We start from the raw sequence: 26,762 nt of genomic DNA on the forward strand, positions 1-26,762 counted from the left end.
GAGATCCCAATGAGATCGTAGCACAGGGCACACAGACTTATAATTCCTCCTGTTGCTCACCATACTGTGTGCATTATTGTACAGGCACTTCAGAGAGGCACTCCAGTGTACTGTCTTCCTAGAAAGGGCATGAAAGCTTTATCCATAATGTGATCCTATAGGCAATTCCTTGTTTACATGCATGCACATGGGGTGATTCCACTTCAGCCCTGTTGTGTTGATTAAGAGGTCCCTCCTGTTTACATCACTGCAGACTCTTTGATCGCCAACCCCATCCACCACTTCCTTCTTTGACCATTGGTCACTCTCTCCCTGCCCTGTCATTCCTAGGTTAAAGCCTTCCTTACCAGGTTGGCCAGCCTGTTGCCAAGGATACTCTTATCTCATTTTGTCAGGTGGATCCCATTTCTAGTAGCTGTGGGACCTTGAAGAAGGTCCCATGGTCATAGGAACTGAAACCCTGTCTTCAACACCAGCTGCACAAACCATTGTTGACCCATAGGATCCATTTGGTCCTCCTTCGGCCCCTCCCCCTCACCAGCAGGATAGATAAGAAACCCACCTGGGCCCCCATGCCATTGACCATCACCCCCAGAGCCATGTAGTCACATTTAGTACTTTCCAGGTCTCCCCTGGCAGTATCATTGGAGCCCACATAGAAAAGCAGCAGGGAGTTATAGCCCAAGGGCCACACAAGCCTTGGCAGGTTCTCCACATCCCAGATGTGAGCCCCCAGCAAGCAGCAAACCTTCCTAGACAGCAGGTCAGCAGGTGGGGCCCTCTTCCCCCTGCAGCAGGGAGTCCCCCATTACTCTAGCCCTGGCCTTTTCCTCCCAGTGCTCCTGTGCAGCTGAAGCTCAGCTGGCCCCAGTGCTCCTTTTGAGACTGTTCCCAGCTCCTCAACACCTACAAGGGCTGGGAACCTATTCCAGAGCTACAAGTCTTCCAGTGCAGCAGGAGCCTGAGCCTACCGCCTGGTGCCAGAAGTCACCAGCTTCCAGCCTTCACCATCCTGGGAGTTTCCACTTTCTGACCCAATAGGCACAGACTCTGCCTGCCTCTCCACTACATTTGAGGTTCGGGCTCCTGAAGCTGCAGAGTCTCGGAGAAGATTTGGTCAATCTCCTCCTCATCCTCCTTGATGCTGCGCAGTCTGCTGACCTCTTCCCATAGCTCCTTGACTTGGCAAAAAAAAAAGGGTGCACTGTTCCCGGAGGCACTGCAATACTGGGACAATCTGCAGAGCAGAGGGAGCAAATGCCGGGTCCAACTCCCATGGGCAAACCCATTTAAAATAAAGTCCTCTCATCAAGGATATATGAGATATTAAATGAATAAGAACATATACTACACTTGATCTTATCCAAAAGGCTGAGAAGCAATTTGATACAGTGTCTCATGAGAAATTACCAGATAGATGGATAAGATGGGGATTAGCAAGTGAATTATAGACTAGCTAAGGACATGGCTACCAGGGAAGTGCCAGGCTGCAGAAAGACTGCTAGCAGAGAACTTGGGACAGTCTTGGTTTTGTGCTTTCGTTAATGACTTAGTCCAGAAATTAAGAGATCACTGATGAAATCTGCTGGAGATCGGAGGCTGGGAGGTGATTAATGCAGAGCAAAACTGGAATATCATACAGGACAAACTAGACAATCTGGGAGCAATGAAAGTAGAATAAAACCGAATGGTACAAGAGCAAAGTCTCAGTAAAGAAACTAATAACAAGACTTTATGCCAAAAGATGGGAGTTCATCAGGTAAAAATAGCTAAAAATTAAAAACCAACCGGGATCATCATCACCAAATGATCATTCACTAAGATGTAACTCTAGAAAAGGAAAATGTGGTTTTCAAACGTATAAAAAGGGCTAGTTTCAGTACAGATGGGGAAGCGTCATACTGTTGCACAGATTTGTTTTTGAAAGTTTGTGCATTATACCATGTACAGTCCCGCTAATCGTCATTGAACCAGACAGGTGCACAGAGGGATGGTGGGAGAGGGAAAGCCTGCCCAAGCAGAAGAGCAGGCTTTCATTAGCTATCAAAACACAGAGAAATGACTGCCTACAAACACTTCTCAACTTAAACACCAAGGGAGAAGACCTATTTAAGCTGAAGAAAGGTTTTGGCTCAAGAACAGAGAAACATCAGATGATTATACAAAAATTTTAGCTGGCAATTAAAAGGTGGTTCCTAATCACTGAGAAGTGAGGGTCTAAAGCATCTCCCAATAAAAGAAGCAGGCAGAACTCCCAACATACATCCATGCACACACACGCAAAACCCTCCTCAAAATCTCACCAGCTGGTTTTAAGGCAGATCCTGGTGCCTTCATGAAAGGTCTCAGTGAGGGGATTGTCAGTAATTAAAGACCTGGACTCAGGAGGCCCCTTCCCATGCAATGCAAATTTGGTAACTATGTCATGGATGAAATATTGGCATTGATGGACTGACTGAAGTAGTTAATTAGCTTATTAGCCCCAAGAAACAGTAACTTACTTTTGTAATGCAGCAAGACTGGGAGAGGAGAGGGAGAGGCATAAAAAGATGCAAGTTGCTTGCCCAGCAGGTGTAGACAGCTTTCTATAGGAGGATAATTGCTCCTTGGGTCACATCCCCTCTGCCCACCTTTAAAAAAGATTTGAAGCGTAGGACATTAAGAGGAGCAGCCAGCTCTGACACTACCTGCCATTGTGCAGGTGTTTCCTCAACTTCCAGCCCAAAGATTTTTCTACTGCACTCACCTTCCACATGCTGTGTCAGCCTGCCTTGTGCACACATAGCCGCACCTCCCCTCTGCCTTAAGCCACCTCTGGTCTCCAGAAACACCTCTTGCCACCAGGTCCCGATGTTTCCCGGGACTTTCCGATTGCCTCCTACAAACTTCTCACCTCCCTCCCCCTCGCTAGTGCGGATGCTGCTGCTCTTCAGGGCCTAGATGGAGAGCACCCTTGTCAGTGTAGGCCAACCAGACCTTTGTTATTTCAGAGTTGCCGTAAGGTCTCCCATGCCGCCAGCAGTGGCCTTCTGCCTGCCATGGTGCGGGTGTCACAGAGGTCAGGCTGGCTGAGCACAGCCCTTGGGACCACTCAGCACCTCTGGAGAACAGGCTCAGAGGCACATCAAGAATGGGACACCACATGTATATTAAGATTATTATTACCGTGGCATCCATAAAAAGAGAATAACGCCTATAAACTTTGGCTAACAAAGGCTATGTGGTTTGTGGGTCCCAGGAATAAAACTGAATGTGTTAGCTTGGGGGAGCAGATGAACACCAAGGACAGAAGGACAAATTCTGTGAGTGGAGAAGCCCTGGCTGGCCCAGGAGGAGACCCCTGAGAAGAACCACAGTCTGCAATGTCTATGTTTACTGCTCTAGAAAGTCATGTAACTACAGGCTTAAAGCCCACAATATCCATATCCTTGATTTCACATTAAAGGATGCATGCAGTGAAAGAATTTGGATTCTTATAATATCAAGGAACATTTGACATCATTGTCACAAATAGGCACCTATAGGGTGCTATAAAACACTATAAGAAATACCAGAATTGCACCATACGACACTGAAACTGGATCTCTTATTTTCTCTGTCTCACTTTCCAAATGCTCAGAAACCTACAAGCAGCTGGAGCCAGACATTTTTACAAAGAGTAATCTATGCCACTGGAAAGGGCCTGTATGTGATTTAAAACTAATTTTTTTTTCCTGCTTATTATCTTCTTTACATCTGCCTAAGAAAATGTGTGGCTTTTTACTGCTTCCCTCCTCCCGCCCCTCTGATTGGACTGTTGACATCTGTGATGCAGCTCATTACAGCTCACATATCTCACAAATCTAGCTGACATCCATGGGAAAGAGTCTGCAGAGAAAGAAGTGTGGGAGTACCAGTCCCACATTTTACTGCTGTGTGAAACTGAGTATCCACATCGCTTTCGCAGACATAGCAAGACATTTCTGTGCAAAAGGACTGAGAGGTCTACAGAGATTTTTGGAACTGGCAATTATTCCTCAACAAAAAAAAAGAAAAAAAAAGAAAAAAAAGAAAATTAATGTGCCAAAACTGAACTGTATGGATTTCCCAAGAGTCCTGATCATTTGCTGCTGGATTAGACCTTGAGCATTTGGCTCGCCTCCTAGGCTACCGGCTGTCCCTAGCCCCAGGCATCGTGTCTGGGCCGCGGCATCATGGCAGGTGCAGCAGAGCAGCGTGGTTGAGCAAACACAGCAAAACGGCGGAGCCCCACTCAGTCGTGGGCAGACTGAGGCGAGCCCCGTCATATAAGCCTTCCTCGGAGCGTGGAAACGTTTGGTGTGTTTGTGCCTCCGCGTCTCCTCTGCCGAAAGCTGCAGAGGCCGCGTCTGCAGGCGGGAGCGCTGCTGGCGCAGGCCCACGCATGAGAATAGCCTCCCCAGATGAGTCAGACCAAACGCACACCACTTCCGTGCCGCCGCTCGGCGGCTCTGACTGCCCTGCTCCCCCGGCACTTACAGCACTCGGCAGGATTGCAAGGGAAATTTGTGGTTTTTGCTAAGTCGCCTTCGGTGAACAAGCGGCCATAGGAAGTCAGAAAGAGAGAGGCAGTACAATTCAGGGGCAGGACGGTGGCACAGCAAGTGTAAAAAAGATAAACATTTAAATGCTTGGTCTGCTTTCAAGCTGTATGCAGCTTAGTTTGGTGGTGTGAAAGGGTTTTTTTCTTTAATTTGAAGGTATGAGAAGAGAAAAAAAAACACCAAAAAAGCAGATTATATCATAACAACCTAGTATAAAGAAAGCTGCCTGACGTGTGTGTGTGTGTCTTCTTCAGGCTCAGAAACCAGTGTTATTCTCTTATAGTATGTATAGACTTTGTAACATGTAACATGTACAGACTTCAATGGTAATTAATTAATTTTAATGGTAATTTTCTTGTAGTGGTAAAACCACTTACCATACCTGCTTGAGGCCTGCAGGACCTGGCTCAAGTACTAAAAAAAGTATTCAAAATACTTGAGCAGCAGAGAAGTTACTCAAGTAATATAATAATATCCCACAGCAAGGCGGGGGGGGGGGGCAGTCCATCCTTTCAACTATATATAAAGGTCAGCTAAAATTGGACAGAAATTTGAATTAGTTGAATTAGAAAGTTAGTCTACAATTAGGACAAAAAAAGAAAAAAATGGCATAGAAATGCCAAAAGTATGACTTTGAAAATGCTAAAATGAAACATTTTCCAGTAGAAACTTACTCCAGCAAAAAATGACAATCAGATTGAATACTAACTCACTGTCATTGTTTCTAAAATATACAGATCTAGGCACTTCTCAAATAAATAAAGCTAGATCTTCATTGCTCACCACACAGAATGGATCTCTTACCTCTAGGAATGCAACTCTGGGGATTTTGAGGTAGTGAAAAATGGAGCAGCTCCCAAATTAGTATCATGTCTACTAGGCAACTACAAGTTCCTGCTGGCCTTACATACTCATCAAAACTGGGTCACAGACGCTTCCAAGGCCGTGCAGCAAGTTAAGTCAGGAAATGGGCAAATGGCTCCTCCACAGCAGGCAGTCCTAACCTGTAGGTAGGTTAGTTTGGCGAGCTCCAGATAAATTAACAGATAAGCTATTTTTGCCCACATGGACAGTGATTGTTATTCCAGTACGAGCTCTGCAAGAACCCGATGAGAAAACACCAGTCTCCATGCAGAGCACCAGTGGGGCTGCCTTCCTCTTCAGCCTTGTGGGAGGAAAGATGGCCCAGAGTGGGCTGCTGTCAGGGGCCTTGCAAAGGGATGCCTTGCATCCCTGGTCCCAGCACCTCTCTCACACCTTGCAGGTCCCCTTCCCTTTCAGTGCCTGGGTGAACTATCATCCTCTTCCCTTGAAATGTCTGTTTTGAAGAAACAGGTCTGGGACAACAGATGGACCGTATTTGCAGAGTGTGAGCTGGCCAGAAGGGCAAAGGCTAATGCTAGCTCACTCCAGAGCGTGAGCTGGGCTCCCATACTGACTATGCCAGCTCTCAGAGGTGATGTCTGCATGCTCAGCTACTGTCATGCATGCACAGTCACTCTAGTGCTAGACTAGCCCTCAGTGTAAACTCTTTCAGTAGTGAGTACATCAGTTGGCAGTCTGGCACAGAGTTGCTCATTTCATGCATCTGCCAAAAATAGGCTTTTACAGGCCTTAAGTAATGCATTATCTTGGGGGGGGGGGGGGGGGGAGGGACAGGACAAGACAGGGGACTTTAAAAGCACACTTGAAAGTCTAGTTGTTAAGGGAGAACACAGCACCTGCCAGTCTTACACTCAGCTCCAGCAGCTCCTCTGAGTCAGTCTGGGAAAAGACAGTTGCAGTTGCCACCCAGACCATCAGTCAGGGATTTACCAAAGGGAGGGAAAAATGACCAAAGAAGAGAAAGAAGTAGATGAAGTGGATGTAGCACCCCAAGAGACCTTGCTATCACAGTGCTCGCTTCCACATTTCTTTTAGTTCTTCATGACTAAATAATCATCAATTTGGTCATGAAGAACTCTCTGACCCTTCGCCCACAGGCGGATGCTACACTGTGTAACAGGATGGAGTCATTTGTGAAACCACTCCGTGGAAGTTCAACATACTCTAAGCTCAGTATGTCTGATATGCACTTGTTTCACCCTCCCCCCCCCCCCCCAACACACACAAATTGAAAATTAGGCATTAAGTTTATTTAGGAACCTTTACTATTTTTTTTCAACTTAAATTATACTTCCAAAATCCAAGTAAAAAAAAAAAAAATACTTTGCTAACTCCTACAAAATAATCTAAATAATAATGCACTTACATCATTTACACATTTTTCCTTCAAAATAAAATAGGAGAGCTTAGATCAATATTTACAGTATTGACAGAGGACACAGTTATACAGCCATCTATTTCTGGTGCTGTCTCTTGCTGGAATACCTCTGGGAGACTGCATCCTGCAGTTGCACATGCCTACATAAATCCTTCTGCAGGAAGAATACCCTACCAAAGTCTTTCAAGGTACAGGGACCTGCCCATATGGTTCCAAAGAGACGAAAGTGGTGGCAAATATTTGCTTTTTTATCTCAAAGCTGCCACTGTAGCACATGAGCACACATTGATGAGATATTTAACAAATTCCCTGATTTAGAATTCTGCTTCATAATATTAGGCACTTCATTATAAAAGTTATTTATTATGGCTTATGCAAAACAATCCACTTTCCTTGGGACATATACTTGCTAGAGTCAATGGGAGAAATGGACATGTCCAAGGGCGTGCTTTGAGCCAGTGTTTTGAATTAGCCTGCACCCAAAACGTAGATGATAGTACTTAATATCAGTCCTGAAGGAAATACCTTATCAACACCAGATCTTTCCAGCAAGTCAGGCAGTCAGTGTACTTTATCCCAAATTATTGATAACTAGAGTTTTCCCTCTTACAGTAAGTTAACTACTTACATCCATGCTGTTCAATGTGCCATTGGGTGACATATCCCATTTATGATTGTCTTAAAGAGTACAGTATATTGATGGATTATATACATATTTCAACACGTAGAAAACAAAGTTGCAACTTACCAAATAATAAATATAGATCAACAGAGTACAATATTGAACTAAAATAAATTAGAATGATTCTCCAGGTATTGAAGGCCCCTAAAGGCCTAAGCCAGAGACCACAAAAAAGTGAATGTTTTTCCACCAACTTGAAAAGGTTTTAGATATGGCTGTTTGAAATGAAGATGCTTAGCTAGGCTGACAAGTGTTTGAAAACGATATGATCAAACAGCAAAAACTTACCTCAGAAAGGGGCCTTTTGGGTAAAATAATTTAGACAAATTGTTAATACTGCATTTATTAGGAAGAAAACAGTTCTTGCAGATTGTCTTATCATTTAATTCAGCAGCAAGGAAATAAGCATACAGTTAAGTATAAGACACAACGTATTTGTGAGACAAATACGTGTTAGTGCACATGATTTTCTAAAACTTTACTCTTCAGCTACATTTGTGCAGATTTGAGAATGCTTCTAACTAGATTGTTAATAAAAGTCTTTTCATGACTATAGCTAAGTTTGCCATAAAGAAAGTTAACTGAAAAATCAATAAGGGGCAACTTACTCAAAGTTGTCCAGATAGGAATGATGCCAAACTTCAGATCCAAATATGTCAGAACACTGAGAAATTTGGAATCTAAGTCAAAATTTTATAACTTAGGCCTATCTCCATCAAACTAAAAAAGATTAAAAGCAGCAAATCTGCTCTGAGAATTGCACGCTCACCAGGTCTGTAAACTTTGTATGATGCTCTGTTTACTAGCAGAGATATAACTTAGTTGCTCTATGCAAAGCAGTGCAGATGCCTTGTCTGTAATTTACTTCATGGCTCCTTTTTCTCTTCTTTGAGGATTAAGCATTTAAAGTAATTCAGTAGCTAGAAAGTCTTTATATTAAAGGAAAAGGTCTGGGTTTACATGGAAGGTGGGGTGACAGGTGTCCACGTGGATGCTAGCCTAGCATGTGCAGAGGCATCATACTGGCTGTCAGGAAGGTCTGTAGTTGCACCGCCGTCATACAGCGGGGATGCAGAGGAGGCAGCAGCGACCGGGTGTGGAAGGGCAGTGTAGTGTGCTGGAGAGCCACGTAAAAACTGGGAGCTCAGGCCATTGGACATCCCACTTGACTGAGACACCGGTGTGATGGTGCTGTTACTCACAGACCATAAATTAGGATACTGACTGAGAGAGAGAATGAAAGATAATATAGGTTATTAGTGATTCCAGCTTCTGTTGGTAATTGCTCAGATCAGAACAAAACTCCCAGGCCAGATGCATTTGATGCAGATGGAAAATTTCTTCAGGAAGCTCCTAGCAATTGCAAGGCAGAAATGACCCTTAGGCCAGAGGGCTGTGTTCACGCCACCCCACCAACACATCTAAATCGGCTTCATCTTCCAACAGCAGGTTCCAGCACTGGGTGTACTAGTAATTTTTAGGCCAAGCTGAGGAATTAATAGGCTGGGCTGAAAAATGCAGAGGTTCAAGAGCTGATTCCTGAGCCAAGAAGATATCCTTGCCTCCAGGGATAGCAGTGTGACAGGGATGCCTGGACACAGCAGCTGTTGAAACCAGTCCTTTTTTTATCTGTTGCCATGAGTCCCCCTTGGGTCCCTCCGAAGTCAACAGAGACAGAAAGATACCTCCAGACAGTAATTCAGGCTTCCTGGGACCTTGCTCATCATCTCATGTTAGAAGGGACAGAGCTAGATCTATGGCTGCAGATTACTGGGATACTACAGAAAGGGTTGCTATAATGAAGCCTTGTCAAGACACTATACCCTCCATACTCTCTGTCCTTCTCTGCATGTGATACACACACACACACACACGTATATTTGCATGAACACTCACACATTAAAATAAACAAGTTGATCTGAGAGAAAAGTATGAGAACAAATTCAGTCCTTCTGTGTAATACTACACAGCACTTTTCCCTTATAGATCCCAAACAATTTATCAAAAAAAGGTAAATATTTTTTGTACCTCACATATAGGAGCCTAGATAAAAGGGATGGCAGAAATGCCTTCCTTAGGGTCCCACAGTTCCAGTTCTGCTGGTTCTATCTACTAGATAACTCTTAGTGCAGTGACTGAAACTCAGCGGATTTTGCAACTTTAAAAATATGCTGGGAGTCAGGCATGGAAAGAAGTGTTAGAAGTATTTATTTGTCTACATGATAAACCTAAGAATGCTTTCCACAACCTGAAAGGTAGATCTGAACTGCCAAAAAAAGATGCCCAAACCTCATCTCTCTGTGGTTTATAGCAAAATTTTTTACCTCCTTAATTGAATTCCCTCAAATTTTCAAGTTTAGCTCCAAGAGACTGACTGCAAGCTAAATTTCTGTTAAAGGATCAAAAAGTTTAATTAAGATAAGTACAAAGAGGAGAAAAGGTACATTTATATGATCACAAAATAAGGAAGCTTTTCACCAAGTGCATAATTCCATGCTATGCTGGCTTGGCTGGCAGCACTTGAGCAAAAAAAATTCCTACTCCAGCCACTTCTCCACACTGCCCTTCCATTTGTAGCAGAGCAAAGGTTTGTGGAGACAGATGGGAAAGTGATGGATGGCCAAAATGAAACAGATTAAAGATAACCTTTTTGAACACATATTCGCTAAAAAGCAAAATGAGATGAAACTTAAAAGAGCATCCTCAAATTAAATGGACATTTGTTTAAGTGATCTGTGTATCCTTAATCTATACGATACCATTGTCACAAGTATCTACATTTCCAAAATCAAGATATCAGAAAATAACTGTTTGTTTCTCCAATCTCTTTTCCCTGTGAATAGTCCATTTCAGTAACTCCCCTGCATGGTCAGTAATTTTCATGTAGTGATAAGGATTTGTAATTTGATGGTGACTCTTCACCTCCTTTTTCCTTTTTCTCTTATTAGAAAGTATCAATATACTGATTTGGGGGCTGCTAAGGGATGGACTCCTACCTGGAGCTGGTAGCAGTGCCAGTGCTGTGACTCATGGGCAGCATAGTCGTATGTGTGGGAACTCCTAGACTGGACCAGTTGTCATGGGACTGGAGCATGGAAAGGCAGGCAGAGGAATTATCGGCATAGGCTGCTGCAAAAACAAGCAAGCACTTCAACACATTAAAATCAGACCAAATAACAATCTTTCATTCAAATGCAATGTACAGCTTTAAACTAACCTCCCCCACTAATTTTTCTGCCTTGCCAAAAAAAAACAAACCAAACCAAAACAAAAAAACAGAAAAATAAACTCAGCTTCCAGTTGTGTCAGCCTGCAATTTCACTGGCATTGCCTGGCTGATGAACTGCTTTGCTCAGCTTACAACTGCAAAGTCTTATTTCTATAAAGGGTCTACAGACAAAAAGCAGTCTTCAAACCACCTACTAATTCAGGCCATGGTTCCTTATTCCATCAGTGGAGAGAGGCAAGCTCCTTACTTAACACTATTCCCAATCTCCCTTCCAAGGCACCTTTTCCATATCCATCATCTACATTGGCAGTAACAGTCTGGCAGTCCTGGATAATAGGCAGTCTGAATCCCACATCCCAGTTTTGAGCTGAGAATGCCACCACAAGATCTAAAGTCTGCAACAGGCACATCATCTAGAGGGATTGGACTACGCAACTTGTGATCAAAATGACTGGCCAATTTAGCAGAAACTTTAGGAAACTATAATGGGAATCCTATTCAGCCATCCATAGCCAGAAAAGAGTTGTTGTGGTAGCTGGCTTTAAGGGAAGAAGAAGAGGTTTTTTTGCTGAGGATAAGGAAAGAGGAGGAACTCAGAAGTGCTGTGTTCTTTTATTTTGTTTCAGAACTCAAAACAAACATAGAACATAGAGGTGTAAAAAGAACCCACAGAGAGCTAGTTTTCCTCTTTAAAATGAATTACAAAGCTACATAGAAGACTGACCAGGCTGTGTCTGGAAGCATATGTATTAACTCATAATACAAGATAATATTGTTTTTTAAAAGGGAGTCTTCAATATCCATTACAGGCTGATAGGCAAAAATTGTTAACAGGCCTTTGCTAAGAGAGGAAAAAATCACTGTTAAGGGGAGGAGAATGGAGCTTTTTTTTTTTTTCTTTTTTTTTTTTTCTTTAAGTCCAGGGCGTATTGCTGAGCACAAAAATTAAATAGTTCTGCAATTTACTCAGCTCTATATTGTTTCTGTGTGTCCAGTTCTGACATACTTGTTGAGGCCAAACCTTAATACATACAGATTGCAGTAGTTTACATCAATGCAAGTCAAACTGACGGAATCAGACCCTCGATTATTTGCTTAAATGTGTTATTAACAAGTGACTCTATTAACAGAATGGGACATATACTTATTCATTTCATTGTCCTTCCTGTAACTAATGATTAAAAACCTCATTTTTCAAACTTAAATTCAAAAAAAAGTCAAAATAAGTTTAATCTTATTGGTTATTATAATTCAAAAGCACACAACAAAGCTAGCACAGTATAAACTAATTAATTAACAGGAGACAGAGTTCTACACAGCCTCAGTCTTTCCACTGTAAGGACCCTGGGAAACATACTCATTGCAATTATTTCTTTGCAATGGTGGCCCCAAGCCCCCTGCAGAAACTGAACTAGGCAGCGACCTCAGTTTCTGTGGCATCACTTTAGATTCACACTGGTATAACTGCTCGGGGCTTGGATCCCCTGGCTAATTCCCCATCTTTATATATCTGCAAAGTAAGACTTACTTGGTGAGTTGTTTCTATGGGTGTAGGGATTGGGGTAAGGGGCAGAACGATGATTCCTCAGCGATGAGTACCTTTCACAGCTGTGAGCAGGGGAGAGTGACAGGGGTGCTCCAAACTGAGGGTGAGGATTGGCAGGTGGGCACAGAGTCCCAGTTCCAGGAATAAGCCAACTACCTACTGTGAGAAAGCAAAAGTTTTGCAAGATGGATACATAATGCAGACAGACAGTGAAAGAATTATGCTGTGCCAAGATAATCGATTATCAAGGAAATACACAGTTGCAAAAGGAAACGAAGTTGCAACACATCTGAAAAATCTGGATCTCATACAACTTTCTTAGATCATATGAAGGAAAAATTATTTAAAAAGGCCTTGCAAAAAGCCTTGTGTAAAGCTAACACAGTAAGGAAACACTAAAATGGTTAAACCATGCCTCAAGTAATGCATGCTCATTTTGCATTCTTAATAGTGGTTAGTACATCTTCAGTTTTAAGTTGCTCTTTCAGGGTCTCAGTTCATAGCTACGCTTTGAGTTTTCTCAGGCTGCTAAGAAAAATCCTTAAAGACTAAGTATTTTCACTGAAACATAAAATAATTCCTACTGCAACTCATAATAGCCCCATTTATAAGTAAGTTGCAGGTATATCTTGGCAATAACCCTTCAAAAAGAAATAATTTTAAAATTCTAATAATTTTTCAGATCTGGAAAAAAGTAACTTTTTAAGTAAATGCCTCCAATTTTCTATAAATACTTAAGACATAAGTACAACTCCAAAAATTTTCTCTTGTATTTTGAAATAAACTTTTTTCTCTTTAATTCTATTTGAATAGATTCAATACATTTTAGATTATATCTAAACCAAATATGTATTATAAAATCATAAACCTGCATAAACAGCAATCATAAATATTGGTAATATTATTCTTCCATAATTTACAGTATGAACTATGCCAGTCAGCAAACATTTCTCTCTAAATTTTGCTTAATGCAACTGATAAGATGGAAGAATTCAATGTTATGTACATAATAGAGTGAAAGTAAGCATACATTGCGAATACCCAGACTGCTGGTTGTCTCCCACTTCCTCCATCATGTCTTTGTGATCACTTCTATAAAAGAAACCACCCTGAATTAGTTAAGAGTATCTTTCACAAATCTATACAAAATTCCACAAACTTTAGAACTGAGTTTATTTAGGAGCTCTCACCTTTCTTTTGCATCAAGAAATGCCTTTGCAAATGGATTGTATTTAATTTTTAAAGCTGTGATCTAAAAACAACAACAAATATCTTAATTTGCAAGTATCACTATTCATTATCATACAGAAATTAAGATTTGACTTAGAACTATCCATTGAAGTCAGTGAAACCACTGATTTCCAAAGATATAAGATTAGGGCCATAATACAAACCTCTATACATCACTTAAGCAGCATGTACAAACCTATATATTAAACAGCATTTATATGTCTTAAATATTAGCAGTAGGCTAAGAATTATTCTCTCTGACAAACTTTAAAGGAAAGCAGTCACTAGCTGACTGAATTGCTCGGGTTTATCAATCACCTAAGGAAAGAGTTCAGAAAGGTAGTACACTACAGACATTTATAAAAAGCCTCAAAGTTCAGGACAGAACAGAATGGACAACAATAAATGCAGATTCAATAAACATAAAACATTACAGATTCATTAAACAGACATGAGCATTTTGACTAACAGAAAGAAGAGTCAGTTTCAAAAGTGACTCGCCCAGTTATTTCACCATGTACTTAAAAATGACAATCATATGTCTCATCATACTACTTTGGCCCAAAGAATTACTTCTCTGCAATAAGTTTGCAGTACATATTGAGAGAGTGATCAGAACTTTGTGTTATTACATATCCACAGGACTTTGCATATATTAAATTCACTTTTACATTCAACTTCAAATGAAGCACAGAGAGAAGTGAAAAAGTATGATAAGAGATCCATTATTTTGCTTTGTAACTTGCACTTTACCACTTGAAAGGATGCAAATACTGAGAGGTTTCTTCCCCGCCGTGCATACCTCCTCGTTCTGGTACGCTGTCACAGCTATAAACTGGGTCTCTGGGAAGGAATGGCTGGTGATCATCCGCTGTGGGCCACCAACTCTCACTATATGAATCCTAGGCTCATACTTGTGCAGGGAGTTCAACATGATCTGTGAATAAATGGATAGAGAAGTTAAGCAGTGCAGAGCGGAGGCAGATCACGACCGGCCCAGAAAGCGCTTAGTTTTTAAAGTAACTCATGATCCATCTTTCTACCAAAGAAGTAGGAGGAAACAAGTCTCAATAGATCCTCAAGCTGAAGCCATACGGAAAAGAAAACATTTCAGCCAGACACCCCCACTTTTTGCTTCATTATCATCATCCTGTACTTTTGAGAGGGCAACTTATACAGTCAAAAACACAGTGATAAATAGCCAGAAAGATGCATCTGCACCACCTGCATCGTCAAACATTCAAGCCAGAAAGACATTAAAAAATTAAGACATCAAGGAGCCCACGCTTTGCCAAAAGCTCAGTCCTGCTGGAAAAACGCTGTGCTTAGAGAAACAGACAGACAAACAAACAGCCTCACCCCCTGCCGCCAGTACATTTCACAACGGCAATGCAGGAACGAGCATTAGGGAGGGCACGAGCGGCGGCTCAGCGGTGTGGCGGTGGGGCCCGGCCCGGCCCCGCTGTGCGAGGCGAGGGCGCAGGGCCGGGCCGAGCCGCTTACCTGCCCGCCGCCGTTGAGCTTGTTGGTGAGCTTGACTTTGCTGAAGGAGACGGGCGCCTTCATCCAGTGCGCGCCGAAGTTGGGCGAGTCGGGGTGGATGTAGACGCAGCTGGGCGCCTGCGGCTCCGGCTTCCCGCCCGGCACCCACTCGCCGTTCACGTACTTCCAGCGGTGCCCGTCGGCCGCCGCGAAGTCCAGCAGGAAGGAGTACATGGCGTTGGGGTCCAGGCCCGACACGCTCACCTTCAGCACCGGGAACATCCTCCTGCGGGCGACACGGAGGCGCGAGGCACGGCGGCGCCCCGCGGGGGCGGCCCTGGGCCCAGACGCAGCCGGGGGCCCCCCGCCGCCCCGGCCCCCCCCGGCCCCGGGGCCGCCGGACGGGCGGGTGCGGGCCGGCCCTGCCCTGCCCTGCCCTGCGGGGGGCTGCCCCGGCGGCGCGGGGCCCGCGGCGCCCCTACCTGCCATTTTTGGTGACAATCATCTCGTTGGTGAGCTCCTTGAAGCGCAGCCACAGGTCGTTGTCCTCCAGGGTGACTCGCAGCTCGCGCTCCGTGGGGTCCCCCTTCTCGCTGCCCGCCTGCAGCTCGCTCTCCACGGCGCTCAGCAGGTGGTCCACGCGGTACTGCAGGGGCTTGCCCGCGCCCTCCGCGCCGGGGGAGCTCATCGTCGCCCTCCCCGCCCGGCTGAGCCCCGGGCGGCGGCGGCGCGGGGGAGCGGCCGCAGCGCGGGGCCGGGGCCGCTCTGACTCCACTTGACCTCCGCGGCCGGAGCGAGCGGCAGCGGGAAGGGTCCGCAATTATACCCCGTCATAAACACCCCCGTGGTGACATCACAATGCCTGCGGGGGGGCGCCCCTGATTGGAGGACGACCGCTTTGATGTGTCCGGCCGGCCCTTCCCATTGGCTCCCCGCGGCCATATCAGAACGGTGCCCGGGGAAGCCTGTGATGTTAATTACAGCCCGTGGGATTAAACGCGGCTATTTTATGTAAATCTGCCCCCAAATGTTTGCACCTCTATCAAAGCCGCCGGAGCAGGGGCTTCGGCAGCCGCGGAGGAAATGGCCCATCTCGGCAACAGCCTCATAACCTGCGCGCAGCATCCTCCTGCCTCCCCGGCAGCAGTCATTAATGGGTCCATTGACACTCGGTACAGAGCCCAAGACGGCAAACCCTGGAGACTGTTTTGCACATCATTTCTAGACCAGCCAATCCTGAAAAGGACACCCCTGTCGCGGAGTAATATTTAGGAAAAATGAAAAGTCCTCCTCTCCACTCTTCTGCCGAGAAACGCCGCTGCGCGTTTCCAAGTCACTTACGAGATAGCTCATAACCCCTCTCTGCCGACTCGCAACTTCTCACAGTCCTATTGTCGCAAATTGCGGCTCTTCTGCTTAAGTGAAGATTGAAATTAGCAAAGACAAACCTTGCTGATTACTCGGTAAGAAATTAAGAACAAAAATCTAAAATCTCTTTATAAAGCAGCTGACCAGAAAAGCGGCATAATAAAAATATCTCCCGCCTCAGTCTGCTTTTTCTCACTGAACTTTGCCGTCGTCTCCCAATTTTTTTTTACTAATCGCAACAGCCCAATCCGTTAGAAGAAGCTGAAGTTTGTCTCTTGTCGCTAATCTAGATAGTGCCTTCACCTACGAAAGCAGCCGATATGCACAACCATCATGTCCAGTTCGAGCCATACTACCTAAACAAAAGGTTTTTCTAAAAATTGGATCGATGCCTGGAGGCTTCATTTCTCACAACAGGAGAAACTTCCGCGAGTTTCTACTGGGAAGACTGAAGTTTGCCTTATGGCTGAAACTTTGCAACGCACAGAATTTATTCTAAAGTTGTTTGGTGCAAAAGCGAGAGAGACAGAGAGGGAGAGAAGGGATATTTTGAAACACTCCCTCCCGCCGATGTTTTTAATAGTTTGAATTCTCAGGGGCTGCGGCGGTCTGTGGTGTGAGGGAAACAGTTTATTACCTTTCTGTGAGAATCTCTGGATAGCGGGCGAGGGGGAGAGAGGTGACAATGAGCAGGAAATAGTTCAATGGGGTCTCTTTAAACAATAACAAGTGCTTTAAATGGGAGCAAAGGAGAGGAAAAAGAAGCGGCGCAGTGTAAAAATAAGGTTTTCTTTAAAAATACGCTTATTGCCACTCTCCAAACACTGTGCCTCATTGCTACCGGAATTTTTAAGATTTTATCTTTAAGAAAAAAGTGCCTGTGCTATGCTGGCAGGTTCTCTGGAAGCAAAAGTTGGAACTAAGGTTTAGTATGGAAAGGTACACTAAGGGGGGCCGTTTTACGGGATGCAGATAGCTGGTCAGTCCAGACATACACTCTCTGCGAGCACGTAGAGCTCTATAAAAACCCTGCGTTTCTACTCTTTGTATACATCGGAGCAGCAACCTGAAAGCGTTTAATTTAATCTAACTTCAAACAAACCGAATACTTCCGCTATTATTTTCAGTTTCTATTTGGTTTAGGAGCTGCGACTTACGACTCTATTTTCATTATAGAGCACCACCGGGTTAATATAGCGTTAACCTACTCGATTCCATAGAGCTTTTTTTTCCCCCGTTTTCTTTAAACTGCTATTTTAAAAGCCGAATCTCAGCTCTTCAATTACTGTCCAGAAAAACATGGAAAAATATTCTCCCTGCAGTTTAATTCCTGCATTAAAATTTCCTAAAGCTTTTTTTTTTTTGCCTAAAAACCTACGGTGACTTTTCATCATCTTTAGATAGACAAAGCAGCACTTTCAAGATATAACATGCGAACTTTATTAGGCATTTATTTCTCTTAATGTGCTTCATTAAAAACAAACATAGAAGCGTCCTAACAAAAGCCAGGTCAAACTCCGAAAGACGACGGCATATTGTCCATCGGCTGGCAGTACTGTGTCGCTTTGTGTTTGTAGTCTGAAGGCGACATTTCAAATATCTTAACACTGAAGATGTCCAGCACCATGAGAACTCGCACCGAGACTAACTCTGTGCAGGTGAAAGGGAAAGAAGGGACTTTTTCCCCTCTTGCACAACCCATTTCCCTTTCAGGATACGATCGGGGGGGGCGGGGGTGGAAGTGGTGGTTGTTGTTGTTATTGTTACAGATTCAGCGTAGGGCAAACCCCAGCTTCAATCCTTCCTCAAATCTACTTCACCTAGCAATGAATATAGTTAAGCGCTGAAAGTAGAAAACCGGAATTGAAAGCGACGGGGCCGTTTTAGTGGGAAATGAATGAATCAGAAAATGAAAAAGGAGTAAAGCTAATCTGGATGTGTAATTAGGAGATCTGAGTTTTAAAAACATATTCTAATTCTCCTGCATTAATGCTTCAAAGAACGGCTAATTCCTACTACATATATACAGAAGGAATGATATATGGGAAGCGACCTCAACCCCTTCAGTAACAGAAACGTTATTTATCTGATTACTACTTTCTGCACTGATCACTCTCTTTAGGCAAAGGGAAAAGAGTTGAAGTTGAATTTAATTCGATATATTTCACTTTGTCCTGACAAAGTGACATATTTCACTTTTGTGGCCTGAATGGCAACCGAGCCATTCATCCCAGAGCAATCATGCAGGCACTCAAATTTAGTGGGGTCGTTCAAAAGTCTATCTAGCTTTACATTTTTAAAATTACAGTAAAAAATATTTCCAGAAGTAGTCTGTAATTTTTAGAATAGAAAACAAAATACTAAGTTTTTTCTCCCTCAGCTTGAGTTCCTGCCCTCTTTTTTTATTTTATTTCCTTCTCCCTCTTTCTGATCTTAATTGCACTTTGGTTCACAGGAGAAAAAACTCCCCACTCTCATAGCCTTTTCAGCAAGAGCTGCAGTGCATGACAGTTTACAGCCAAAAAACTTCCTCCAGCCGAACAGCTATAAAGACTCCCGATTTATAGCAATACTTTCCTTCTTACATGGGGCGAGTAGTAGCCTCCAGCTGTCACCTCGGGTTCTCAGGATGCGTCCATCACTCCCTACCTTGTGCCCTCCGGGACAGCGCGAAGCCCTAGACCACCTCGCAACCTGGAAAGCAGCCCGTGTCCACTCTGGTAACTTTTGGGCACCAGCTAACAAACATGTCGCCAATACAGGCTTTACTCGCCAAGCAAAATGAGTGCATGATTAGGTACTAGAGGCATTTGTTAAATTATCTTTCAACTTGCAGTTCAGGAGGACACGCAATTACCAGCGTCCTTTGAGCTGGATCAGGCTCCTTGCACCCCACCGTCTCCCACATCCTCCCCGGTGGCTCCAGCGCTGCTTCCCACGGCTCCGCGGCCACCCCGGGAGCCACGCGAAAACAGCAGCCGCAGCAACCCAGGGCACTGAGCAAGCTCAGAAATTTAAACGTAAGTTACAGAGGTCAAAACATTCCACTCCTGAAAAATAAACATCTCCTTCCCCATGACTTGCCTCAATGTTTTTTTTCTTCCCAGAAAAATGAATATTTTTAATATATAATAAATATTTATATCTCTATATACCTCTACTTGTCAGTTGCTTTTTCTTGGACACTGGGAGGAATATTCTGATGATACCACTGTTAAGGCACTGAATAATAATGTAAATGCCATTTTCATAAGAAGTGTCTGGATTTTGTTTTGTTCTAGCATACTTTTCCCTTATATACAATGCTTAAATAAGAACAAACCTAAAGATTATCCTGAAAGAGCTCTTCAAAAAAGTTACCATTTTGAACCCCAAGGTACTAACATATAGCCTACGTAGGAAAATGACAATGAATGAAAGTATACAATGTTTTAATTCATTTTAAGTTCATATATTATGACTGTTAAGATTCTGGAATAATTATGTTTCAGGTCTTTGGTTTATAAAAGTGTTTTAATCTTTACAAAATAGGTCTGTTTTTCTTCAAAAAACATATTTTGAAAAACATATGCTTCTCAAGCAGTCTGAATGGAGCAAAATATGTTGATTTTGGTTTGTTTTGCTTTCATCCTTTAGCATTTGGGAGCACAAGGCAAAGGCAGAGTGCCATCTTACATTTTTTGAAGGTGGCAAAACTCCCGTTGACTTAGTCAGATCTTTGCTTGAGTACTGCTAAGTACCCTCTCCATCTCAAACACTCAGATCCTGAGATTTCCCTCATGAAAGTCAATGATCAAACTTCCAATGACTTCAGCGCCTGCTGCATTAGACAGCACCAACTGGGGAAAAACAACAAAATACACTGAAACTCAAAAAAAAAGCCCTAAAGTGAGAGTCTGCCCAAAAGATGGATTAAATCAGCAAGCTGAGAGGAAAGTATTTTTGACTGAACCTCAAAATTTCTAGTTAGAATATCCTTTTCAATATCTTAATGATGTTGCTTAGAAGACTAGAGCTATCTAAACCAAACAATCTGGAGTGAGCCAGTGGGAGCAAATAGATGACACAAATAACAGCCACCCACCACTCCTAACAACCCATTTCTTTAAAAATTGCAAGGAGGAACAGGCACAGCAGAGTCCACCGGGTGGCAAAGAGAAGTAATAGAGTAAGATATTGTTTATTGTCTTATCCTGGCCCCAAGGATAACCTCAAAGCTTTCTTCAAGTGCAGACCTATTCTGCTTCAGAGACCATAGCAGTCTGATGGAGAGAGTTCTGGCCTTATCATAAACATCCTAACTGGAGCCCTGTTGAGAGGTCCTATCATGAACTTCAACCCACACAGCCCCCCAAACCTACTAAAGTCAACAGGATTTTTTTCTTGCTACAATATGTTTAGGTGAGTTTAAAAGCTAATGTTCAAGTCTCAAGTGCAAACATCCTAAAATTTTCTGACATTTTCAATGATAACCAAAACAACGTATTTTTATTAGGAATATTCATCTTTGACTTGAACATTATATCTCTTTATCAAAGTATACACAGTGCTAATAATCAATAAGGTCATACTTTATATTCTCTTTGCAGTTCTTTTAATATCAGTAAAAGATTTAAGGCAGTAGGGAATCCATAATTCCTCCTTTGGGACTTACTTAAAACAAACTGGGTGATTCACTGCTACAGAATGGTAAGACCTCAAATATTTTATAAATAAGGATAACAATCCTAGTATTCAGCAGGTAACTTGTGCCTAAATCTTGATGATTTTATGCTTTGGTAACAGCAATTGCTGTGACTTCATTGAATGTGACTTCAGGGCTTACAGCAACTTTTGAGCCCTTTACTGCTAAGATTATTTTCGATCTTTTTTTTTTTTTTTTTTTACTCTAGGTAATCCCCTCATCATACAGGATAAAAGCACTTGGTCAGCTTTTGCAATGAGGGGTTGCTGAAATCAAATTCTCTGCTAGTCTCATCAGCGTAGTAGCTATATATAAAGTATTTGTATTAAAAAAAAAAAAAACTAGCAAGGAAGCTATCTGATAGAAAACTGTTTTCTTCTTTTCCTCATTTGAGTTAATCCCCACTGATTGATACCAACAGTTCTGCATAACTCTGAGCCTGTCTGTAGCTTTTTCTTCATCTTAATGAAGCTGGGTCATAGGAAAGAACTGGAACTTAACTCAATTTAGATATTGCTTGAACTCCCAGGTAGCATACTTTTATACCAACTGACCCACTTTTTAGGCCCATCCATTGCCTCCTCTCTTCCACTGCCCTGAACCAAATTAACTTCTACTTTCTTCAAAGCTCTGCATTACCTAGTTCCACTCTGTATACCCAACCCTTAATCTTACTCACACTTGCTTCACCAATGAGGACAGCTTCTCCACAACTCAAAAATAATTTCATATTATTTAGAATGTGAAAAACTCCCAAAACACCAAGTGACCATCATATCTTCCTGCAAATCTTTTTTTCCCCATTACGTGTACAGCATTTACGTTAGGCATCGTCCTGGGCAGGTCTGGTAAGAGATTTTGCAGTGGAAGGACCATGCGTAGCAGAAGGACTGTAGTCCCAACAACCTTAAAATCTGAGCAAGAAATAAACAGGCATCACTCACTGGAAAGCAGCAATTGCAGAGAAAGGAGAAATTACTGATACAATAGCTCCTTAAAAAGCCCTGTCGGTCTTTGCAGGGAGCCAAAGTGCAAACTAATGTCAGCTTCTTACTGTCTTACAGAACTAAGACCTGGAGAGCAGCTTCCAGGATGTGCAAACATGCTTGTGTCTCTCTATTTCATGACCAGTAGTGTACAAAGTGGACTCATCAGTCCTACCGGGGCAATACTCAGCCTTTTCCCATTAAATGTACCTGTCAAGCTCTGACAAACAGAAATGCTTCCTGTAGTTCCCTATTTTGAGCTCAAAGGTTAGTTGGGTCTTGGCCATTTTTTTTTCTACCTTATGCCACCTAATGAGTTTAGCTCTAGGAAGATTGTTTATTTAACATATAGTACAAGAAAATGGAAATCAGGAGAGCTGATTCTGAGAGCTCCACCACTGACTCACTGTCTCACCTTGGGCGAGTCTTCAGTATCTCTATTTTGGTAAACCTCCCTATTTCATAGTGAAAATTTTCCACAGAAATTTTCATTAGTAATATTTTCTCTGGAACCATTTCTAACAGAAATAAGTATCAGAGAAGCTGGTCACAGGCAGTAAAAAAATAATTACATCTCAAAATAAAAACTCATCATCTCTGTTCTCAGGTAATACAAGTCTGGTTTGGTTTTCTTATGAGGCTGTATTTTGCCTACTAGATGCTTTTAGAACACCTGCACTTTTACCAAACTGCTTGTTTTATTCCCACTTAGTTCCACAGACATTGGTTTGCTTTACATTTCCAATTCATTAAGGAAAAAAAGTCTGCGTAGTAAAAAAGGACTACTCGAGCCATTTCATCTTTTCTAGCATCCAAGCTGTCAGTACCATGTGCAGATACAACAGAGATGATAACATGCAGCAGAAAATGAATGTGTGGTGATCACATCATGTAATAATAACCAGTGCACTTGCCACAGGAGGCAGCGCTAGGAACACCTAGCAGACACTGCAGACACTCTAGCCTCTCTTTGAAATCTGGGCACATTAGACACATTCCCACAAAATATTTCTTGTTCTTGCTAAGAAAATGTCACTCGTGACCTAGACTCATGGTCCATATAGTTTGATGTCCTGTGTAACACTGGCTAGTTGTTACACAGGAAGATGCAGTTCTTTACCCCTGATTATGCAGATCATTTTGTGATGTTTTCAGTCAGACAGGTCTTTGTGGCTCTAGTGATTCACTTACTTACTCCTCACAGCATGAAGACATACGTGCTGTACTTTTTGAAAGCCAATTTAAATGTTTCTCTTACCTACTCTGCATCTGACCATTATGCTAATTAAAATTTCTCTTTCCTGCATAACTACTATTTTATATCTAGCTCAAGTCAGTAGATGATCACTATATTCCTGAGTTATTGTATACATCATGTACAGGCACCTTGTCTAGAAAAGTTCGTGCTAAATCTCTGTGTTAAACTAGAGTGGACTCAATTAGGTGTTAACTGGTTCAAAACACTTCACAGAGGCACAATTTTAATAATGCAATGTATTAAGCTTACTTTCAACTCTGACTCCGACAGCCTAACACCAGATTCTTAAGTAAGAACAACTAGACAGCAGCAGATCTAACAGAGACAGCTATTTCTTTTTACACCCTTGGTTCTGAGGGAAACTTCTTCCTCAGGTTTCCTCTCATCATCTCATGAAGGCTCTTACATTCCCCTGGGGATGTGAGATAACTGAAGAAGGTGAGTCATTTATTTAAAAGCTAATGATAGAACAACAGGCTAATTCACTCAGGTCCCTAAAAGACCAAAAAAAAAAAAAAAAGAATTCAGGTGTACCCAACTTTATTATTGTTAGGAATTTAATTGTATAATATCCTTCAATAATAACACGGTTGTTCTCTCCTCAGAAAGTATAAACTTACAATTTTTGGTGGCTAGCTAGTCAGTGTTGTGCTACACACTTCTTACACCAAGATAACTGACTAGCGTACTTGGACCAGTACTCTCGATGAATACAACGGTGAATCCTCAAGCCTTGTGCTGACATTTTCTTTACAAATGTGTGTGCCTAAATTCTGCATGGGAACAGAAAAGGACATTGATCCCAATCACATCTATGCGTACCAGTACTTTTGATACCTTCTAATTCAACAAGCATTTTGGCATTCGCAAGTTACTTCCAGCAGCCTTAGTGTCCTACTCAATGCCCTACATATGTATTTGCAATGCCCTTTATCCAGCTCCCCACCATTCTGTGCGAATTCTCTCCAAATAAGCACTGGAAACTTTTGACTTAATTGCAGTGGTGTTTCAGGGTATCATCAACCAAAAGGCTGAAGGATTCAAAGATACGAATGAAAAAAAAAATACCCATCAAGAGATCCTAAACATTTTAATCTGTATTACATTTCTGTTCTTCCAGAGGTACTCTGATATCTGAGAACTCCTCATAAGTGCAATCTGCTGATGCTACCAGCTGTGCTCATTTAAGCTGGTGGGTTACTTTCAATCATGAACTTTCCACTTGCATCCCTGTTGATGTAATAAGCAAATTAATAATCTTCTAGGCACACTGTAAACATTTAATGTCCTTCTTGAACTTTTTAAAAGAGTTATTATCCTTGGGTTGAATTAAAAGAAACTTCAACCAAGATTGTTGTTCTATACTATAAAAATACACCACTAATTGAAGCCTTTTCAGATTCTATCCCACAGGCAGCTTATTTGTGTTTAACATTGGCTTTGTGAAAGTTTTATGTTAGAAACCAGAGGGAAATTTTCAGTAATGTCAACACCTTTAATTTAAGGCCCGCTGATCATTTTCAAAATCTCATGACAGAAGATGTCCTGTATCTCTAGGAATTCACTTTTGACTCTGTCTTTCCAGATTTTAAAGAGAGGGCCAGTCTATGCGATTAATCTGAGCAGCAGAAAAAGAACTACTTTACCTACTTCAAGGCACCTTCCTTCAGGAAAAAAAAATCACTTAAAGAAGTTGAATGCATTGACCACTTTCATAAGAATAGAGTTTAATTCAAGACTTCACCTTTAGCAGAGGTCTCTTCTCACATGTTAAGTTGTCTATACTTACAGTACACAAATTTCTATTCAAATAGCAACGGTTGTGATGCACTTAACATAGCCTTCAAGATTTACTCAGGTTTGCCCTTTGAAAAATTTTCGACCTGTTTTATATCTAAAATACAATAATATAGTCTGCAAAATCAAAACATCACAAAGCTAAGCTGGGGTATACATTTCTGATCAAGAAGTCAGAAAATCTGCCAACTCATCTTATTAATGAAGTCTTATGCTAGAACAATTCCTATACATCAGTTAGATCCTATAGTTTCTACTTAGGTAAAACTTTTGTTGAAGATAAAGGAAGTATTTCATGAGTAATACATGTAAGGATAAAGCTGAATAAAGAAAAAATACCTTCATAGCTCTTATGTTTTTTGTGCTCAGAACAACAGTGGTAGCTTGTAAACCTATTTTCTTTTTGTATTATTTTGATATAATTGTTCCAATTTGCACAGTGAATGTCAGTGTAAAGATAACAAGATGTGTAACATGACAGAGTGAACATATTTCAAGGCTTCCTTCCAGAAAACACAGGACTGAAATTAAGATCTCCAGATTTTTTTTCTTTTTAGAACTTTTCTTTAAAACAGCATGTGTTGCCACAAGATTTTGGCAAAGCGCTTCTTTTGGGAAGAGGGGGGAGGAGAAGGAAGAGCAGGGGAGGAACCTAGAAATCTCCACCTTTTGGCTGTCTCAAGTACTTGTCTGCCTGGTAGCTCAATATGATGCAATTAATGAACAGCAATCCTCCACCTTCAGTGCTTCTGTTCCTTTCTCAAGACAGATGTGCTGGCAGTATGGCACCTTCTTTAAAAGAATTCAGTTTTATGGAAGCTGATCTCTGTCAGGAGACATGAGTGGCTAGAAGCTTTTAGCTGTCCCATGTATTCTCAAGCAAAATCACCAGGTCTCATGCTAAATATCTAGGGAGAATATCATAGAAAACAGATGAAAACCATTTCTCTGCAAGGTCCAAAGGCTTCCTTTTTGCCAGATTCCTTTTAAATGTTCATGTATGCTGAAGTTTCCTTTGCTTGTCTTAGAAAAGAAGTCTCTCAGACAAATATATCTGATTTGCAAGGCATCTTTATTCCCTGATATGCTGCACAAGGTTTATTCTGCTTAACTTCCATTCTGTTCCTCCTAGACACATTTCCATAGACAACCTAAAGGTAAGTACCTAATGAGTTACCTGCTAATCAGTGGTGCTAAATACTCACAATTCCTACCAAAATAAAGAACTTTTGAAAAGTAGGATACTTAACCCTTAACCTCCTTCTAGCCCCAATCTTTTTCTCCCCCGCCCCAGATACAGAAAGGTGTATATATATATACTTAACTTTACTTACTCAAGTAATTGTATTAGACTCAGTAGAGTCATACTTGGACATACTTAAAGAAATCCTCTACAGCAAATTCTTAAAATCAATTACAATACACTAATTTGGAATCCCATTAAGTCTATTGGGAAATAACTGCTGTTAATCTGTTGTAGCTTGTAGTGAGAGATGGCAGTAGATAGACTAGGATTCTAATGTCTGTGTTCGCACTTTCTTCCAGTAGGAAGCATAGCCCCAAAAAGCATGATGAATATTTCTCCCCAGTATCACCCAGCTGTCATGAGAGGAAGAGGTATGGCATAACTGTCATCTCCAGGCTTTGATTTGCAGAGCCCTACAAAAGCCATCTA

At 42.1% G+C, this 26,762-nt stretch overlaps 1 protein-coding gene and 1 non-coding gene across 2 annotated transcripts; both read right to left on the reverse strand.

Annotated features, from left to right (window-relative positions):
* Positions 1–1,194: 1,194 nt before the first annotated feature.
* Positions 1,195–1,383, reverse strand: LOC112989004 (U2 spliceosomal RNA). The gene has a single exon (XR_003260685.1). It is a non-coding gene; the product is annotated as a U2 spliceosomal RNA (small nuclear RNA).
* Positions 1,384–6,697: 5,314 nt separating this feature from the next.
* TBXT (T-box transcription factor T) lies at positions 6,698–15,682 on the reverse strand. Its single transcript, XM_026109862.2, has 8 exons — positions 15,477–15,682; positions 15,016–15,280; positions 14,315–14,449; positions 13,473–13,534; positions 13,313–13,374; positions 12,265–12,441; positions 10,504–10,636; positions 6,698–8,731 (listed from the first exon to the last, which is right to left on the reverse strand). Exons 1-8 carry the CDS (start codon positions 15,680–15,682, stop codon positions 8,464–8,466), a joined length of 1,308 nt encoding a protein of 435 aa, XP_025965647.1. The 3' UTR covers positions 6,698–8,463.
* Between the last annotated feature and the right edge of the window lie 11,080 nt (positions 15,683–26,762).

This window comes from Dromaius novaehollandiae, chromosome 3 (genome assembly GCF_036370855.1).
Source record: "Dromaius novaehollandiae isolate bDroNov1 chromosome 3, bDroNov1.hap1, whole genome shotgun sequence".
Lineage (NCBI taxonomy): Eukaryota > Metazoa > Chordata > Aves > Casuariiformes > Dromaiidae > Dromaius > Dromaius novaehollandiae.

What these genes read in the sequence shown, in the direction of transcription:
- TBXT (XM_026109862.2), bottom strand. Translation starts at nt 15,682, where the DNA reads ATGAGCTCCCCCGGCGCGGAGGGCGCGGGCAAGCCCCTGCAGTACCGC. An exon ending in CAGCGTACCAGAACGAGGAG is followed by an intron (nt 13,535 to 14,314) that starts GTATGCACGGCG and finishes TGTTGTTTTTAG; the next exon opens with ATCACAGCTTTAAAAATTAA. An exon ending in TTTCTTGATGCAAAAGAAAG is followed by an intron (nt 13,375 to 13,472) that starts GTGAGAGCTCCT and finishes TTTCTTTTATAG; the next exon opens with AAGTGATCACAAAGACATGA.